Consider the following 20,781-nt stretch of genomic DNA (forward strand, 5'->3'; position numbering starts at 1 on the left):
CCCCATGAATGAGATGCTTCCAAGTCATTCTATCCCCAATAGCCCTGCTCAGGTTTTACAGACTCAGAGCCATTGCTTCCCTATCTGGAATGTGGTCTTCCTGTTTTAATGGCTATTGTATTTAATTGTGCATATGTAACGGCATCGAATTGCTGCCAATGTAACCCATCCTTCGGGGGTAGAGAAGAGAAGGGATATAAATACCAGAAATAAATAAATAATTTTTCCACTGCTCTCAATATTACCAATCCACAACACAGAATGTTTCCATTTTTTAAATACCTGACTCTACAAACCATTTGTTAAGTTCACACCTAAAGGGCCTAAACCTCGGTTCAGGAAAACTGTCCTGATTCCAGATTGCCACTAAAACCAAGCCCATTTACATGCTATTCTATTCATAAAGGTACTCTTTCTCCCAAATAGAAATGACGTGAGAATCAAGATCAGCATCTGAGTTTATTCCCCCCTCCCTCAAGTGCTTAGCATGCTACATTAACCTGACAATGTTTAAACGTGTGGACATTTTTCACAAGACATTTTCATGCAACTCAACAGCTGTAACTGGCTTTACATTGACACTATACATGTTTCCATTTAGCTCTATGAAAAGAATAGCGGTTGAGGTGTCTCCAAAATGTCCAAGCTTGAACAGCATGTGGATAGTTCATTTTTAGTCTTTTGTGGCTCTTGGTTGTACTGCCGTTATGATTCTGGTCATAAAGACACTAAGGTCCCTGCTTAGTCCAGTTGCCACTAAATTACTTGCTTTGTACATGTCTATATCCTGAGGAGTCCTCTCTTTGAACACTGCATTCAAGTACAATATCAACATTCCCAGTTGTCTAAAAGGCAAGATTTATCTGTTCCATTTTAAATGTTCCACAGTTTTTGTCACACGTATGCTTAAAATTCAACATTTTTTTCCTTTTCCTTTTGTAACAAACATTCAGTACTAAAGCCATGAAGTAGTAGCTATTTGGCATTTTCCAGTGAAGTGCAAGAAAACAAATAAGTTATGTTTTTATTGCTAGGAGATAGTAGCAAGCAAAGTCACTTTTTTAAACAATTCAAGGGGTCCTGATTCCTTCCTCTTGATGGCTGGTATTTCTACCGTGCTTCAAAATATCATTGTAAATTGTTATTCTAGGAAGATGTGTTTAATATTCTGGAGTCTGAGGAATCGGATCTTTCATCATAATCATCTTCTGCATAAATAGGCTGTTTTGAGACAATTGGACATCCGTCATCTGGGATGGAGATCCTAGGATCCTCTGAAGGACGTGTTGGAAGGACGGGAGAACTTCGGAAGACACTGGTAGAATTAGCTGAGAAAGGACTGACATACTGGGACCTCAATTGGTACTGTTGCTGGAGAGTCATGGTGTTCCACAAAGTAACATCATTGGGCAGAAATGGACTGGACTGGTTTCTTGCCAAAGTATTCCTCAGCATCAGTGGATATCTGGGTGGTTGTGGAAACGGGTGCTGTAAGGGCACAGCCAGAGGGTTTGGCACAACATTACTAGTATCAGCAGAAAACCTCAGTGTGTCTGGGACTCGAAAAGCAGACCCCACAGACCACTTTGAGGAAGAAATGGGATACGAACTGAGGGTGTGTTCAAAGAGGTGCCCGTTTGAAGGCAAAACCAGACCATCTGACTCGGCAGTTCTGTCTCCCCCTGCAATGGAGGACCTGCTGGACAGAAGCACTTCTACTGCACCCACCAGGTCACCTCCACAGCCTTTCAGGATCAGTTCAAGCACCGTTGGCTTTTGGTTTGGGAAAATCTTTTTCAACACCTCAAGGGGTGGCCGGTTAGCTTTCAAGCCAAAAGGCAGAGAAACAGTCCCAGATGGACCTTCAATCAAAAGGTGGTTTTGTTCTGGTTGGTACTTGGGGCTCTCGGGTCTGCTGTCAGCACTCCCACTGTTTTTCTGGACAGCATAACCAACCTCATCGACAGAAACAATTTCAGGGCTCTCAGGGGCAAAACTGCTCTTGGCCTTTGTCACATCTGGGGAACTCCTTTGGTCTGCGTCTTTGTCACTGTAGGTCTCAGCACTGTCTCCTCCGCTGACATCACCCAACCGTTCTTCAGTCATGTCTGCAAAAACAGAAAGCAGCTTGGTTATGCTTATAGGTACAAGAACACCGCACAGATCTTATTATACTCAATGCATGCCAAAATATTTTTTTTTCCTAAGTTACAAGCAATGTCATTTTCTGTTGCCATTTCTGATGCCAAATATTGGGAGTGAAACTGGGTATCTGACATGAAGGGAAGGTTCTGGATTATGTTGGAAGGCTTTGAGTATGATCCTGAGGCAATACTTGTTGGAGTATGCAAGAAATCACTTAGTGTATGTGTATGTCAACTGTAAAATAAGACATACAAAGCTGATTGGTTGGGCTACACCCGGGGAGATAGCTGAGCCTTGGACTTCTGGATACTGTTACATTTTTCAGGCTTGAGCTATGCAGGTGCTTGCAGAGAAGCAGAGGGAGATAGTTTGGAGTGTCCTCCTGCTTCACGAGCTGCTGGAGGAAGATTCTCCACATGGACAAAGAAAGACCATTTTATATCTCTCATAAAATGGCATTATGTGAGTCAATGCAAGCGATCACATGATTGTAAATATGTTGTTCTGAATTACAAAGAGTAAACTACTTGTTCTTTATTGATCATCTGCGTGGCATATTTTCTTTCTCTGGCAAGACTGTGTGTGGACTGATCAAACATGAACTACATGTGGTTTATTTTTCATTACACCACAGCTACAAGTGATGTCATTTCCTGTTGCCATTTCAGATGCCAAATATTCTGTTGTCATTTGGAGCGATAAAGGATGAGGGTTCTGGATAATGTTGGAAGGTTTTGAGCATGATCCTGGGGCAATATTCACCTGAAAATCAATCCTTCTTTTTAACTTGAAGACACTTTGAGAGATGGACAGGGAACTTTCACAATGAGTTGAAGGAGCATGACAACAATAAACAATGTACTCTCTCTCCTTGAAGACTGCTATATTATCCAAATTATCAAAATGGATAGTGCATATGTTCTGCCTTGAACTGGATTATATGAGTCTACACAGCCATATAATCCAATTCAAATCAGATATTCTGGATTTTATATGGCAGTGTAGAAGGGGCCTTAGTTGAAAGGTTTATTAAAATCAGAGGTGTGGACAACTCATGAATACTAAAGGAAGCATTACAGCTAGAAGATGTTTGTTGTAATTTCAGTGAACTGTGTCATGTTAATGAATATATTTGCTGTTACAAGTCCTGTTCTTTTATAGTCCACTGAGGCAGTCTAGATACATTATATAAACATTCTACACACCTTTTGCTGGCCAATGTGCCACTTGTTCTATGCTTATGCAGTGGCAGGAAACAAAAGATTTTTTTTAAAAAAAAAGTCAGCATGCTTGCCTGTTATATCAAAACATTTTAGAATGTCAATCCAGTACTCACAGTTTTCTGGGGAAATTCTTTCTTTCTAAATATGTGGTTGATTCTTCTATTATTTTATTCACATGTTACAGGTTTCAGCTGCAATCTTAATATTCCTCATCAGCATGGTAACTCTTAAACATGACATACACTAATAAATCTATCCAATCTGGGGTGTTATATTTTAATTACACCTTCAGGAGTCACTCAGACAGCATCTGAGCTGGCTGAGATTTCTGAGAGTTGTCACCCCCCCAGAAATCTATCTCTGGGATTCACCAAGAAAATCCACTAATTTGGACTGAATAAATATTTATTTACATTTATTTATTTACAGTATTGATATTCTGCCCTTCTCACCCTAAAAAGGGACTCAGGGTAGATCACAGAACACATATCGGCAAACTTTCAATGCCATTATACACTGACAAGACAGACAACTCTACATAGATGGAGTTATATATATAAGCTTTTCCATCTTCAGCCTTTTGGAGGCTTGTTCTCAGTTCTGGCCAAGGGGGGGGGGGGGGCTGTCGCTCCAGCTTCCCAGATGAAAAGCTTTGTTTGTAAACTTTCTCCTTGATCGAATTGCCTGCATTTTTCTGGCATTTCCTTATGGGTGCCTTAAATATATCCTCACTTTAAAGCTGTACCTATTTATCTACTCACATTTTGTTTTTGATCTGTTAGGTAGGCAGAAGCTAAGCTAAAGGCTAGGAGCGCACCCCGACTTGGACTTCAAACTGTCAACCTTTTGATTGGCAAGATTTACTTCAGCTGGCAGTTAACCTGATGTGTTAAAGCCCAGCCCCTAATAATGAGAAACTTGTGGAAGATGCTTTATGCAAAGTCAGACCATTGATCCTTCTAGCCTATCACTGGCTAGAAATAGCCTCCAGACTGAATTCTTTCCTAGCCCACCAAGATCTCTGACTTCCCAGTCAAATACTGACTAGATTTGTCCCTGCTCATCTTCCAAAATCATATGAGATGAAATGTGTTTAGGACAGTATACTAATAATGAAACTGTTATGTGTTTTATGCATCCACATAGGGTTTCTTTAGTCTTCTATGATACACAACTTGCAGTTACATCACTTTCCATTATCCCAGATACTGCTTTCCAGTAGATACTGGTGGCTCCCATATTGATGGACCTGTGGATCCACTCTGGAGTTTCATCTAAAGTTTTTAAGGAGCTCTCAATAATGCTAAACTATTTTAGATGTGAATTTCAGCAACTTGGATAGTCCAAACTAAAATCCAGAGTAGATGATGGAACACCTTTGATCCCTTCCTCACAGTTGAATAAAATCCCACATTATGTGCTTTGAACTGGAATATATAGATATATATATTGTGGGATTTTCTACCTTGATATTCTGGGATATAGGGCTATGTGGAAGGGCCCTTTATTATCATTTCTTTTCTTTTTTAAAAAAAAAGAATCTGCTTGCATTCAGCTGTAAAGAGACAAGAAGCCCTTGCACACCAGTTCATGGATACCTGGCTTCTTCATGCTAATTCTTTGTGAAGCTGAAAACAACCCAAAAGGCCTGCTCCTCTTTTTGAGAAGCAACAGCCCAGACTGTTCTGGGACAGATGACTGATGAAGATTTATTCTGGCTCCCTTTTCACACATTTATGCAGAAACTGCTGACTAGCTGGCAGGGAAGAATTTCTCATCAATGCTCTTTGATTGTATTTTGCAAACAAAATGCCTGTTGCCTGGTAACATTTCACTTGAGCCTGACCTTCCCCAAAAGTTATTGCTATCAGATTCGATTTACACTGTCCTCCTGTGATTACTGTAATCTTTTAAACTGGGAAGTTCATATATCAGGAGGTGGAGGGGATGTGTGCGAGTCAATAGCACTTTTATCCATCAGATTTATAAGCTTCCTAAAGCTCAAAGAGGAGTTTGTTTAGGTTTTCAGCCCAGGTTCCTCCAGATATCTGTCTAGCAGCACCTTCCTAAAACTGATGAAGAGACCAATGAAGGCTTCAAGGATACTATTGGCTGGGAGGTAAGACACAGGCAGCAGGATGAGATAGTGAATCTTATAGAATGGATGTGGACTCAGTAATGGAAAATTGTTAAGATCATTCTGGGTGGGTGACCCAGTGGCAAAAACCAGAGCAGAAGTGAGGAAGATATGATCTTCCATCCTTTCAATAGATAATACTGTGATCCTAGACATGTCTGTTCAGAAGTAAGACTCATTTAATTCAAAATAGTTCACTCTCAAGTGAGGGCTACAACCTACAACTTGTCAAGATTAAGTGATGGAAAAAGATGGGGTAGGAATGGCAAACTGGGGCTGATAAACAAGGAATAGATAAGACCTAAAACAATGGATAGCTGATTCCCACTCATTTCAACAGAAGTAACAGCAGCCATCCCTCCATATCCACTGGGGTTTGGGATAAGACACTCCAGCAACAGTGAAAAAAAATTGTTAATTGTTTTAATTTATTTTATAGGTCTTTCAACATAACTCTATAGTCAATTTCTGCTGGAAGGTGGCCACAGAATTGCATTGGAGGACCTAGAGAGATGTTTTCTGTAGGAAAAATCTACAGAAGGGCCGAGCTTTAGCACAGCGGGTTAACCACCATCTGCAGAAAATTTTGTCAATCGAAAGGCTGACAGTTCAAGTTCTGGACAAGGTGAGTTCCCGGCCATCAGCCCAGCTTCTGCCCACCTAGCAGATTGAAAACAGCAATGTGAGTAGATTTTTTTAATGTGTCAGAAACAACTTGAGAAACTGCAAGTCATTTCTGGTGTGAGAGACATTGCCAGGAGGACATCAGGATGTGTTACCATCCTGTGGGAGACTGTTGTCATGTCCCTGCATGGAAAGCTAGAGCTGACAGATGGGAACTCAACTGTCTCGTGGAGTCAAACCACCGACTTCAGGTCAGCAGTTTAGCCAGCACAAGGGTTTAACCAATTACGCCAATTACTTGAGTAGATAAATAGGCCCCGCTTTAAAGTGGGAAGGTACTAAAAAGTGTCCATAAGGACATGCCAACAATTTGATCTATGAACAACAAAAGCTCCTCAGCATGGAAGATGGAATGACAGCACCTCCCCATGGCCAGAGTAAGCACAGCCTCCAGATGTCGGAGATGGAAAAAGATGTTTATATATTATCTGTCCTTGTCAATTGTATAATGGCATTAAATGTTTGCCATATTCCCCTTGAGGAGAATTGAGAGGGATAGTTAATACTCCAAAAGACAGGAGCAGAATTCAAAACGACCATAACAGATTAGAGAGATGGACCAAAACTAACAAAATGAAGTTCAACAGGGACAAATGCACGATACTCCACTTAGGCAGAAAAAATTAAATGCAATGATACAGATTGGGGGACATCTGGCTAGACAGAGGTACATGTGAAAAAGATCTTAGAGTCCTCCTGGACAATAAGTTAAACATGAGCCAGCAATTTCATGCAGCAGCTTAAAAAGCCAATGGGATTTCAGCCTTCATAAATCAGAGTATAGTGTCTAGATCCAGTGAAATCATGCTACTCCTCTATTCTGTCTTGGTCACACTTTGTCCAATTCTGGGCATCAAATTGAAGGGAGATGTTGATAAACTGGAATGTGTCCAGAGGAGGGTGACTAAAATGATCAAGGGTCTGGAGAACAAGCCCTATGAGGAGCACCTTAAAGAGCTGGGCATATTTAGCCTGCAAAAGAGAAGGCTGAGAGGAGACCTGATAGCCATGTATAAATATGTGAGGGGAAGTGATAGGGAGGAGAGAGCAAGCTTGTTTTCTACTCCCCTGAAGACTAAGGCACCGAACAATGGCTTCAAACTACAGGAAAGGAGATTCCACCTGAACATGAGGAAGAACTTCCTAACTGTGAAAGCCATTCAGCAGTGGAACTCTCTGTCCCGGAATGTAGTGGAGGTTCCTTCTTTGCAGGCTTTTGAACAGAGGCTGGGTGGCCATCTGTCGGGGGTGCTTTGAATTCAATTTTCCTGCTTCTTGGCTTTCCTGCCTCTTCCAACTCTATGATTCTATGGTTCTAGGATCCTAAACTGTGCAGTTTGTGCTGAGTATTCACTAGATCTATTCTAATAAATTTTCCCTGTAATAAGACATGATGATGAGACAAGATAGTTAAACCATACTGCTTAAATTTGGCAGATGTTTCATGACACCTCATGAATTACATCCCGTTAATTCTAATTCTCTGGTTCAAATTAAATCAATCCGATGAAACAGATGAACACACACACCACAGCCACACACACCTTTGTAGGGCACTCCATGAATAGTGCAATACACAAGCCAATACAGCAATCGATGCCCTTCCAAACATTTTGAACTACAGCTCCCATCAGCTCTAAGCAATGTAGATGCAAGGAGTAATGGGGACTTCAGCCTATTTCTTCATGACATAAACCATTTAAAGCAACCATCTCCTGAAAAGATATTTGAAAAAGAGGCTGTGATCCAGCACTCCAGACCTAAATTTATTTACCAAGCAAATGGGTGCTTTACTCTGGAAATATGTTCAGGCCAAAGTGCTGTGATAGAACTTCCTTTTTAAATAGTTCCTGCAGGATAAGACTGGGATAAGTTTCAATATTTTGTGTAATGGGTGTTTTGTCATTATACAGAGCAGAATACTATAACAATAATTCTTGTCGCTTCTTGCCAAGCAAGGTCCCAAATAAAAGAGAACTTTCTTGGTAATTTAATTTTGTCCCCTAAGCAAAAAAAATTGGGAAGAGAAGTGATACTTACTAAGTATATACTGTTTTAAAAGCCTACCTATTAAAATGGAAGCTCTATATTGCAAAATAGTTACTTACAAGTGGTCCCCAAGTCACAAATATCCAATTTACAAACTACTCAGAGTTAAGGATAGCCCTGAGACAATAGGAAGTGAGAGAAATCTGCTCCTAGAAAGGGAAATTCACTCCTGACAGAGTTATCCTGGGAAAAGGGGGGAGAGTCTCCACTGAAGCTTTTTAACCAATCTTTGTTTCCACAAGAAGCCAAATTTTTCAAAAGCCAATTATCACAAGGACAGAAATCTTCTCAATAGAGGCACAACAAACAGAGCCTCCATGGCTCAATGGCTCAATGGGTTAGAATCTGGGGAGAGCGGGTTGAGCTCCCTCTGTTAGCTCCAGCTCCCCATGCGGGGACATGAGAGATTCCTCCCACAAGGATGGCAAAACATCAAACATCCAGGGGTCCCCTGGGTAAAGTCCTTGCAGACGGCCAATTCTCCCACACCAGAAGCGACTTGTAGTTTTTCAAGTCGCCTGAAACACAAAAAAGCAAAACAAACACCACAGGTGCGTTTGCCCTTCCATGTACTATCCAAAGATAATGTGGCTGGAGTTAAACTTTAAAAAAAATCTATCTGTTCCGACTTACATTCCAATTCAACTTAATATTGTGCCTAACTTGGGGGCTGCCTGTATATAGTTTAGAAACTTTAGGCATAATAACGCAGTGAGCAGGCAAATATTCAACTCCCGAATACTGAAAGATTCTTAAGATTAGTATTTCTGTTCATTCCATCTAGGAAAGATAGAAGCAAAAGCATCCTTGCAGGGAGATGCAATGTCGGGTGTATCTACACTGTGCAGTGAATGCAGTTTGACGCCACTTTAGCTGCCGCGGCTCAATACTGTGGAATCAGGAGAATTGTAGCTTAGTGGGACAGTAGTAGAAAAGGCTTGTATAACGACAATGCCCAAGATTCCATAGCGTTGAGTCCTGGAGGTTAAAGCGGTGTCAAGCTGCATTAATTCTACAATATAGATGCGCATGCATCAATCGGCTATGGGGAAAATCAAACGGCTTCCCATCCCAATACTCTTATAGAATCAAGACCCTTTCGGAAAAGATTGGGAATGTTGGCAATTTTGGGTTGTTGTAGGTTTTTCGGGCTATATGGCCATGTTCCAGAAGCATTCCCTCCTGACGTTTCGCCTACAACTATGGCAGGCATCCTCAGAGGTTGTGAGACCGCATAACCTCTAAGGGTGCCTGCCATAGATGCAGGCGAAACGTCAGGAAAGAATGCTTCTGGAACATGGCCATATAGCCTGAAAAACCTACAACAACCCAGCGTTTCCGGCCATAAAAGCCTTCGACCACACGTTGGCAATTTTGTGGCTTTCGATTCACAGCTCCCACTTGAACCGCTATAGCCATATCATATGGTATCCTGGGATTTGTAGTTTGGTTCTGACAAGAATAAATCTGAGCTGCGAATCCCAGAATTGCGTGGCAGTTAAAGAAGAGTCAGTGTTGAGCCATATAATACAGTTCAGCGCAGTCCAAACGGCATTATATGAGCCTAGGCTGAGCATACAACGCTACGCTAAGCTGCGTTGTAGGGCAACGAAGATCCTGCCTGACCTACAAGTCTTCTTTTATTTTCTTCCATAAGGATTTTTCAGAAGCAAACACAAGACATATCTCTAAAAAAGACCCAGTCCTATAGAATGAAGGACTCTTTCAACCTTGTGACTCACCACGATACAGATATTTAAAAAATCTCCGTCGGACATAATGGCCACAAAGGGTGCATTCTACACTGTAGAATGAATGCGGTTTGACACCACTTTGACTGCCACAGCAGGATTCCTGGGCTTTGTAGTTTGTATTTTAAATTGTATGCTCATGCTTTATGTTAAGCCGCTTCGAGTCCCCTTCGAAGGGGAGAGATAAAGCGAGGTATATATATAATAAGAACGTCTTTGGCAGAGACGGATGAAGACTTTGTAAAACTGTAAGACCCCTGATTCCACAGCTTTTAACCGTGGCAATTAAAGTGGTGTCAAACTGCAATAATTCTACAGCATAGATGCAGCCGAAGATGCTTCTGTCTAGTTGGGGTTTTTCAATACTCTCCCGATTTATGCCGGACTCTTAAATATTATTATCATTTCCCTTTCCTTTCCTTTCCTTTCCTTTCCCTTCCCTTCTCTTCCATTTCCATTTCCATTCCTCTCTTTCCCTTTTCTTCCCTTCCCTTTCCCTTCCCTTTCCTTTCTTTCCTTTTTCTTTCCTTCCCTTTCCCTTCCCTTCCTTTTCCTTTTCCTTTCCTCCCCTTCCCTTCCCCTTCCTTTTCTTTCCCTTTTCCTTCCCTTTCCTTTATCTTCCCTTCCTTTCCTTCTTTCTCCTTCTCCTTTTACGGGCTTTGCTTGAAGTTCTCCACGCGGGGTGGATCTACACCGCCAAATAATGTAGCTTGAACTGCATTATATGGTCAACGTAGACCCATATCATGCTGTTTAATGCAGTATATGGATCTGATTCTACACTGACCATATCAGGAGCCCCCGTGGCGCCACGGGTTAAACCCTTGTGCCAGCAGGACTGCTGACCTAAAAATCTGCAGAGCTCCCCTCTTGTCAGCTCCAGGTTCTCATGCAGGTATTAGAAACTTCCCACGGTGACGGGATGGTAAAACATCCGGGCATCCCCATGGCAACGTGATTGCAGACGGCCAATTCTCTCACACCAGAAGCGACTTGCAGATTCTCAAGTCGCTCCTGACACCGAAAAAAGAAAGAAACTGATCAAACTGCATTTTTGGCATCGTATAGATACAGCCAGAATTAACGGCCTGTTTTTTTAAAAAGAAAAAAAGTGAGCTTTCTTTCAGATACATAAATAACTCGAGGAATGAAACCGCATCTGAAGGAGAACCCGTCTAGTTCACGATGCAAACTTCTTTCTTCGACACAGACTTTCCTTTTTATGCAGACTAACTGTGATTTTAGATACTGTGATTTGTCGAAGGCTCATGGCTGGAATCACTGGGTTGTTGTAGGTTTTTCCGGCTAGATGGCCATGTTCTAGAAGCATTCTCTCCTGACGCTTCGCCTGCAACTATGGATGCTTGCCATAGATGCAGGCGAAACGTCAGGAGAGAATGCTTCTAGAACATGGCCATCTAGCCGGAAAAACCTACAACCCATCCTACAAATGCTTACTCTGAGCTCTACCTAGCCTTCATGTTGCGTTAATCAAACTCCTTGTGTAGTTTTCCTCTGCGGTCCACAAGCTGATGCCAAATAAATTGTGTAGGTGCCACTGCGCTCTCGTGGACCATTTGCCTGAAAAATTATTCCTCATCCCATTGAAGTGGGCTTCATAATTACACCTTTTCTCTCCCCCCCCCCCCCCCCCCACACACACACTATTGGTTCTCAAAAAAATCCCCAAAATAATTGTATGAGGCCACTTCCACACAGCTGAATAAAATCCCACATTTTCCGCATTGAACTAGAATATATGGCAGTGTGGACGCAGATTAACCCAGTTCAATGCAGGTATTGTGAGATTTTCTGCTTTGATATTCTGGGATATAGGGCTGTGTGGAAGGGTCCTGGAGAACTTACTGGAGCTATCCATCCCAGAGGCTTGGTTTCACAGTCCAGTCTTGCATAATATCCCTATTTCATTCCGGTGCCTTTCTTTTTCCAACATGCTTATTGGTTCCACTCTGAGACACATCATCTTTCCCACTCAGCCAGGAAGCAAACTGTTCTTTCCCTCCCCAAAGAAGTTTGGTCAAGTTAAATTGGCTCAGCTGGCAAGGAGAAAATGGGTTTTCATAACTAACATGCAGCCAGGTAGGGAAAGGTCTGAGTTTCTGAAAACTCGGGATCCATCTATAATAATGATGATGATGATGATGATGATGATGATGAAGTGACACTTGTGATTTTGTGATACGTAATCCAGCATAAAGATCTCGTTTGCTGTGCTTTTGTGTCAATAATAATAATGATAACAACAACAACTACTACTACTACTCTTAATAATAAAAACTCTTTATAACAATAATCTTAACAATAAAAACTACTCTGGGACTTCCGAATTCAGGCTGACAGAGTTTTGGAGGACAATATTCCTGACCTCACGATAGTACGGATTGTCGATGTTGCAATCCCAGGCGAAAGCAGGATTGAAGAGAAACAACTGGAAAAGCTGACACTCTACCAGGATTTAAAGATCTAACTGCAAAGACTCTGGCACAAACGAGCCAAGGAGGTCCCAGTGGTGATCGGCACACTGGGTGCAGTGCCTAAGACCTTGGCCTGCACTTAAACACAATCTGCGCTGACAAGATTACCATCTGCCAGCTGCAAAAGGCCACCTTACTTGGATCTGCATTAGTAGTGGATAGATACATCACACAATCCTAGACACTTGGGAAGTGTCCTATGTATGATCCAATACAACAGCCAGCAGAGAAATCTTGTTTGCTGTGGACTCTTTTTGTTGTGTTTCTAATAATAATAATAATAATAATAATAATAATAATAATAATAATACTTTATTTATACATTGCTCTATCTCCCCGAGGGGAACTCAGGGTGATTTCCAAGCAACATCACCAAAACATACAGAGTAAACAGCAAAACATAAAATTAACAAAACAAAATAAGCATAAAATTATCACAATAACATACATATTTTTTTTAAAAAAAAACAATCCTGCCTGTTCAGAGCAATTAAAAGGCCAGACCAAGGCTAGTGCAAACCCAAAATATGAGGGGACCGGGAATTAAGTACAGTGCTAACAACAATAGCAGGTAGGGCTGTGTGGCTGCTCATTTCCAGGGCCTATTAGAGGGATGACCGAGGTAATAGGAAGTATAAGGCCATATTCAACAATGTCTGGGGCTGGGCTAGACCTGGTCATTCTCTGAGACTGGTTGAAACCACCAGGTCTTCAAGCTCTTACGAAAGGAGGGGAGGGGTGGGGTCTGTCTTATTTCCCTTGGAAGGGTGTTCAAGGTGGGAGGGGGAGCACCACCAAAAGACGAGGGTCTCTAGTCCCCACCATAGAGTTCTCACGGGTTCATCTATACCAGGCATGGGCAAACTTCAGTCCTCCAGGTGTTTTGGACTTCAGCTCCCACCATTCCTAACAGCCTTCCCACAATACCTAACAGTTTTGGACTTCTGGGTTGTCGTAGGTTTTTCGGGCTCTATGGCCATGTTCCAGAAGCATTCTCTCCTGACGTTTCGCCTGCATCTAGGACAAGCATCCTCAGACGTTGTGAGGTCTGGTGGAAACTAGGCAAGTGGGATTTATATATCCCAAGGGGGTGGGAGAAAGAACTCTTGTCTGCTTGAGGAATTGGCCACCTTGATTAGCACTGAATGGCCTTGCAGCTTCAAAACCTGGCTGCTTCCTGCCTTGGGGAATCCTTTAATGGGATGTGTTAGCTGGCCCTGACTGGCCTCAAGCAGATAAAAGTTCTTTCTCCCACCCTAGACCTTCCACAGATATAGAAACCTCAATTTCCTAGTTTCCACCAGACCTCACACCCTCTGAGGATGCTTGCCATAGATGCTGGCGAAACGTCAGGAGGGAATGCTTCTAGAACATGGCCATATAGCCCGAAAAACCTACAACAACCCAGTGATTCCAGCCATGAAATCCTTCGACAATACAGTTTTGGACTGTTAGGAATTGTGGAAGTTAAAGTCCAAAACAGCTGGAGGGCCGAAGTTTGCCCATGCCTGATCTACACAGTGGCATTAATGCATTTTGATATCAATTGCCTTGACCCAATGCTATTGATTCATGGAGCTGTAGTTTGACAAGGTCTTTAGCCTTTTCTCCCAAGGAGGGCCGGTGCCTCACCAAACTGCGAGGGCCATAGCATTCGTTGAGCCATGGCAATTAAAGTGGTGTCTAACTGCATGAATTCTACGGTGTAGATGCACCCGAAGTTAATTTCCCCAGTCTCTATCCTAACTGCGGCATCCACAAAAGAAGCCCCATTGCACCGGGGGTTGAATGGAGAAATCAACTGTTCAAACTCTGCAGTAGGTAGGTTGCTGTGAGTTTTCTGGGCTGTATAGCCATGTTCCAGAAGCATTATCTCTTGACGTTTTGCCCTCATCAATAGGTATTTTCTAGGTCAGGGGTCCTCAAACATTTTAAACAGAGGGCCAGGTCACAGTCCCGTAAACTGATGGAGGGCCAGATTATAATTTGGAAAAAAAAACCATGAATGAATTCCTATGCACGCTGCACAGATCTTATTCATAGTGCAAAACACTTTAAAACAATACAATAATTAAAATGAAGAACAAATATACATTTATTAGTATTTCAATGGGAAGTGTGGGCCTGTTTTTGGTTGATGAGATAGGATTGTTGTTGATGTTATTGTTGTGTGCTTTCAAGTCATTTCAGACTTAGGTTGACCCTGAGCGAGGGCCGGGTAAATTACCTTGGAGGGCCATATCCGGCCCTCGGGCCGTAGTTTGAGAACTCCTGCTCTAGGTAAAGCTAGGTAAAGGTTTTCCCCTGACATTAAGTGTGGGGTGTGGTGCTCATCTCCATTTCTAAGCCGAAGAGCCGGCGTTGTCCGTAGGTCATGTGGCCGGCATGACTGCATAGAGCCCGTTAGGTATTCTCTAGTCAAGACCAATTACAATTGGATCCAGAGCACTGGATTTCACAGTCCTCGGATCCTTCCTCTTGGCTGGAAACTTGAAGCACCAAACTCTGAAGTTCAAATGGTAAATAAAGCTCGGGCAGGCAGGGAAAAAGCCAAAGTAACCCTCAAAGGGTTTATTCCAATGCGAGCTCAGTGAAGAGCTTGCTCTTCAAGAAATGTTTCCAGGATTGCGACCTGAAGGTCTCCTGTTTCACCTTCTGCAGAGGATAGTGAGAGCTTTTATCTTTTATCAACAGAATAGAAGTAAGAGGAATATATATAAATATATATATATTTCCCCCCGAAATACACAATTATAAACTTGCCTCGGGATCCCCGACGAAACAAATGCAGGAGGCCCAATAACTTTATTTTGTGGGGACGAGGATAATGATACTAAGGCGCCCTAAATTCAGAGACATTTGCCACTACTTTGCTTCTTTAAAGTAGGCTTTCAAGGCTAGGAATGGCATCCTGTTGCTTCCCAATAGAGTAATTATTATGGATTACACTGAATCACGAGTCAACAGATGGGTAAAATGTCGCAGATCCAATGGCCCAGGACTACGAAAGTGTTCATACTCGAGAGGTAGGGTATTTATTTTTATTTTCATTATATTTTACTGTTTGTATTTTATGTTGTATATTTGCTGTACTCCTGGGCTTGGTCTCAGGTAAGCCGCCCCGAGTCCCCATGGGAAGATGGTGGCGGGGTATAAATAAAGTGTTTTGTTATTGTTGTTGTTGTTGTTGTTGTTATTATTATTATTATTATTATTATTATTATTTTATGAAACACCCGAGTCCCCTTGGGGAGATGGTGGCGGGGGGGGGGGGGATAAATTATTATTATTATTATTATTATTATTATTATTATTATTATTATTATTATGAAACACAACAAGATGACTCCACAGCAGACATTCCGATGGCTGTTGAATTAAATTGTTGTTGTTGTTGTTGTTATTATTATTATTATTGGGTACTATTGGCCAATAATAATGTGAGTAGATCAATTCAGGTGGGAAGGTCCGGCGGGAAGGTAAATGCGCTCCATGCAGTCATACCGGCCACATGACCTTGGAGGTGTCTAGGGACAACGCCGGCGGCTTAGAAATGGAAGTGAGCACCAACCCCCAGAGTCAGACATGACTGGACTTAAGGTCAGGGGAAAACCTTTACCTAACCTACTATTGGCCTCTGGCAGTTTTCCTAACTTGCAAAAGTTGGACACCTTGGGGAAAATATGTATTGTTCTCTTACATCGGATAGCTTGGCAAACGCTGTCCTGTGCCACCCCAAAGCTCGCTTTCTCCCAATGCCCATTCCTAAGGCCGGGCCTCCGTACTTTATTCCGATGGCACAGCAGGTTAAACTTGCTGACCGAAAGGTTGGCTCCTTCGAATCTGGGGAGCGAGGTGAGCTCCCGCTGTTAGCACCAGCTTCTGCCAACCTAGCAATTTTATTGTTTTGTTTTGCTACTGTAATTATTTTCTGATGTGTATTCTGTATTTTATTTTGTTGTATTGTATTTTTGGGCTTGGCCTCATGTTAGCCGCCCCGAGTCCCCATTGGGGAGATGGTGGCGGGGTATAAATAAAGATGATGATGATGATGATGATGATTATCGCTCTTGCCGGCCTCCTAGAAAGGGAGATGAGCACCGCCTCCTTGAGTCCAACACGACGTCTAACCTCACCACACTGGAGAATGAATCCACTTTAAATCCGGTTGCAGAATTCTGGGGTTTGTAGTTTAGGGAGGAGCCTTGAACAGCCTCACTAAACTACAAACCTCAGGAGACAGCTTTAAAGTGGATTCATTCTCTAGTGTGTCAAGGGGGAAGCCTTTGAAAGGGTTTCTTTCCTATTTCTTTCCTATTTCTTTCCTATTGAAGGGCAAACCAGTTTCCTGTGTTCAGTAAGTTCCCCGTGGATCCTCCTGACCTCATGGGACAATCCGGATCCTCATCCGGCCTATCCAAAAATGGAGGCTAAGCAGATTCGGCCAACATTCAGAGGCCGGATCCTCATCCTTTTTCTACATCTTTTTTCCTGACAGCTGGACAGAGTCACTCAGGGGTCAGTTTATATGGAGGATGAAGTGGAACTGGCTCCCAAGCTACAGGCGCAACAGTTGTCGTTTCTTCAGGCGCCGCCGAGAAGCTGACTGTAAGGCCCCATCTGCACTGACCATTTAATGCAATTCGATGCTAATTTCCAATGGCCGTGGCGGGCAGATGCAAAAGAAAGCCCCTCGTACGCATCAGCTCTTTGTGTCACCCCCCTCCAGGCCTCAAGCTGGTTTCAGAATGTTCTATCTAATCATCTGTGCAAAAAAGCCACTTTACTTCTTTGCACACTGGTTCCATACTGGTTCGAAATGGCATAAAATGGTCAGTGTAGATAGGGCCTAAGTCTCTGAACAAGGGGGTTCTACACTTGCCCCCCCCCCGCCCCTATACACAAACACATAGCTGCTACATCTGAGGGGAAATAGACACCCCCATGACCCCATCTATATTGCGTATATGAGCTGGTGGAGTTGTTGTGTCAGCTCAGGTCCTCCCTCTTTAAAGATTTCAGCAGGGATCCCATCAGGTCCGCTGGCTTTGTTATTTTTTGTTGGCAGATGACATTGCTGACTTCTTCCAAACTAGGCAGTGCTGCAAGCTCATCCCTGGTTTGTTGTTGAGGGATTTGTGAGAGAACCTCTTCGGCCACATTGGAGCTGGGGTTCAGGAGGCTTTGGTAGTGTTCTTTTCAACTTAGTGCAATTTAATTTTGGTCCTTCAGGAGTTTGGTTCCATCTGATGAACGTAGAGGCTTAAAAATTCTGGCATAGACACTGAGAACTGGGAAGCCCTGGCCCTTGAGCGCTCCAGCTAGAGGTCAGTTGTGACCAGCAGTGCTGCAGAATTTGAAGAGGCACGAATGGAGGGTGAAAGAGAGAAACGTGCGAAGAGGAAGGTGCCTCAAGCTAACCCTGACCAAAACCAATGCCCTCACTGCGGGAGAAGATGCAGGTCAAGAATAGGACTCCACAGTCACCTACGGATCCACAAGAATACTGATCCTGGAAGACTATCCTACTCGGCCAAGGAGGACTCGCCTAAGTAAGTAAGTAAGTAAGTATTGCAGTATAGTGCAGTTTGAACTTTTGTTTTGTGTCAGGAGCGACTTGAGAAACTGCAAGTCCGCTAGGATGTTTTGATGCATGGGGAGCTAGAGCTGACAGAGGAAGCTCAACCCGATCTTCCCGGATTTGAACCGCTGACCTATCGGATAGCAGATGGAGCCCCCGGTGGCGCAGTAGGTTAAACCTTTGTGTCGGCAGGACTAAAGACCGACAGCTCGCAGGCTCGAATCCAGGGAGAGCGTGGATGAGCTCCCTCTGTCAGCTCCAGCTCCTCATGCGGGGACATGAGAGAAGCTTCCCACAAGGATGGTAACACATCAAAACATCCAGGCGTCCCCTGGACAACTTCCTTGCAGACGGCCAATTCTCTCACACCAGAAGTGACTTGCAGTTTCCCAAGTCGCTCCTGACACGAAATAAAAATATACTGTATATGGCAGTGCAGATCCAGGCTATATATTCCTTCCTTACAGCTAAAGAGTCCCATCATTTCCGAGGAGAATTCAGTGGGACAAGTAGCAACAGTTGTCCCTTCCTTCTTCGGTTGCTTGGAAGCTGCAAAGAGCCAGGAGGAGCTGTTTCCAAGTCCCTCGAACGAGGGAACTCACTACACATGCTTATGAGCACTGTCGCTTAAACGGCTTTCGCCAGTTCGAGGACTTCAGTTGAAGAAACGCTTCTGTCTAAACTGATAAAGAGATGAGAATCTACTTGACCCTAAACCTGCCACATCTGGGGAGGGAGGGGGGACTAGATCAGGTCTGAGCAAACTTGGGCCCTCTTTCTAGGTGTTTTGGACTTCAACTCCCACCATCCCTAACAGCCTCAAGCCCTTTCCCACCAAGGAATGGTGGGAGTTGAAGTCCAAAACATCCGGAGGGTCGAAGTTGGCCCATGCCTGGACTAGATCTTCCTGCTCTATCTCCCCTTCCTTACAGCAGGAGACTCTCTTTCCTTCCAAGGGGGGAATTCAATGGGAATTCAAAGAACCACCCCCTCGCTCCCTTTCCTTACCTGTTTTGGGCATCTGGGGCTGTAGGGCTGCGGCGTTGGCAGCATTGGCGGCGTTGGGGCTCTGCTCGGAGGCCCATCGCAGGGCCATCTCGACGTTGGCGGGGGTGCGGGTGGGGTGTCCCTCTGCGGGGAGGACCAGGAGAGCTCCTGCTGCTGCGGGGGGCGGCGGCGGCGGGGTGGGGGAGGCCGCGGATACGGAGGCCGCGGATGCGGGGCCCCCCGGGGGCATGGCCCGCAGGGACTCCGGGAGGAGGCTCTCGAGGCTCTCGTTGGCCTGCTGCCTGCGGAGGGCCACCTGGGCGGCCATGACGCGCTGCCGCTCGATGATGAGGATGCACTTCTCGCAGGTGCAGTCCTTGAAGCGGCAGTAGCGCTTGTGGCCCTTGAGCCAGGAGAGCACGCCGTGGTTGCGGCAGCGCGCGCACTTGGGGGTCCGCTGCAAAGGCGCCCGCGAGGGCTGAGAGACCGGGGCCCCCATGTACAGGTAGGGAGAGCCGTAGCCGTTCATGGCCGCAGCCCGAGAGGTGGAGGAGGAGGAGGGAAAAGGGAGCCCACGCCGCCAGGGACGCCCCCGCAGGCGCCTCAGCCACGACTGGCCTGCCCGGACGCCTTCCCCGCCTCTCCCCTCCGATGCTCCTCCTCCTCCTCTTCTCCCTCTCTGCTCCGCTCGCCCCCAAGACTCTCCCGCCCTTTCTCGCTCTGTAGAAATGGGGGGGGGGGGGGGGAGAGAGGAGAGAGAGAGAGATCACAGCGAGGGTGGGGGGAGGCGATTGCCCTGCCCCAACTCGCCCCCTCCTTCCACCAAGCAGATGGACTTGCCCATTGCGCCCCCAGCTTAAAAATGCGAAGGGGAGGAGAAGCCATTATGTCAAGGTGGGGGGGAGGGTGTGGGTACCCCTTCTGCAGAGTTAGAATTTCCTCCTGCAGCGCCTGTAGGCAAAGTGGTTTCTTGGTTCGACTCTTTGCCCAAAGGACTACAGGACTTGGTACTCTATCTTTCTATCCAACGAGTGCTGTATGTATATATGTACACATATATACCTGTGACTTACCTACCTATCTATCTAGCCATCTATGTATCCACCTAGCTAGGTGTGTCTGCATAATGTATATCTATCCATCCAGGCCCGTAGCTAGGATTTCGTTTCGGGGGGGGGGGGGGCTGAATTTTTTTCAGGGGGGGGTTGGGGGGGCTGAGTTTCGGGGGGGGGGGCTGAGTCTGAGTGAAAGAGGGTCTACCCTAGCAAACCTTTTGTATCATTACCCCAATACCCCCATGCATATGGGATATATTGAGTAGGGTGATCAGATCATGATATGAATAAACATAACGGTTTAAATAATGCACCAGTAAGGCCTTTTCGCGAACCACCATGAGAATTTCGGGGGGGGGGGGGGGCTGAAGCCCCCCGAGCCCCCCCCCCCCGCTACATGCCTGTATCCATCCATCCAGTATGCGTGCATAATATATCTATCCATCTATCTATCCACCATCCAGTTAGGTAAGTGTGTGCGTGTGTGCATAATATCTATATACCTACCTACCATCTATCCATCGAGTTAGGTGTGTATGTGTGCATATATATATCCATCTATCTATCATCTATCCACCCATCCAGTTAGGTAAGTGTGTGTGTGCATAATATCTATGTATCTATCTACCATCCATCCAATTAGGTAAGAGTGTGTGCGCGATAGCTACCTACCT

The 20,781-nt window shown here is 44.4% G+C and overlaps 1 protein-coding gene across 1 annotated transcript; it reads right to left on the reverse strand.

The window, feature by feature from the left end:
* Positions 1-1,092: 1,092 nt before the first annotated feature.
* DMRT3 (doublesex and mab-3 related transcription factor 3) lies at positions 1,093-19,581 on the reverse strand. The gene is made up of 2 exons (XM_060762255.2): positions 19,074-19,581; positions 1,093-2,108 (listed from the first exon to the last, which is right to left on the reverse strand). Exons 1-2 carry the CDS (start codon positions 19,579-19,581, stop codon positions 1,147-1,149), a joined length of 1,470 nt encoding a protein of 489 aa, XP_060618238.2. The 3' UTR covers positions 1,093-1,146.
* Positions 19,582-20,781: the final 1,200 nt, after the last annotated feature.

This window comes from Anolis sagrei, chromosome 2 (genome assembly GCF_037176765.1).
Source record: "Anolis sagrei isolate rAnoSag1 chromosome 2, rAnoSag1.mat, whole genome shotgun sequence".
NCBI classification, from domain to species: Eukaryota; Metazoa; Chordata; class Lepidosauria; order Squamata; family Dactyloidae; genus Anolis; species Anolis sagrei.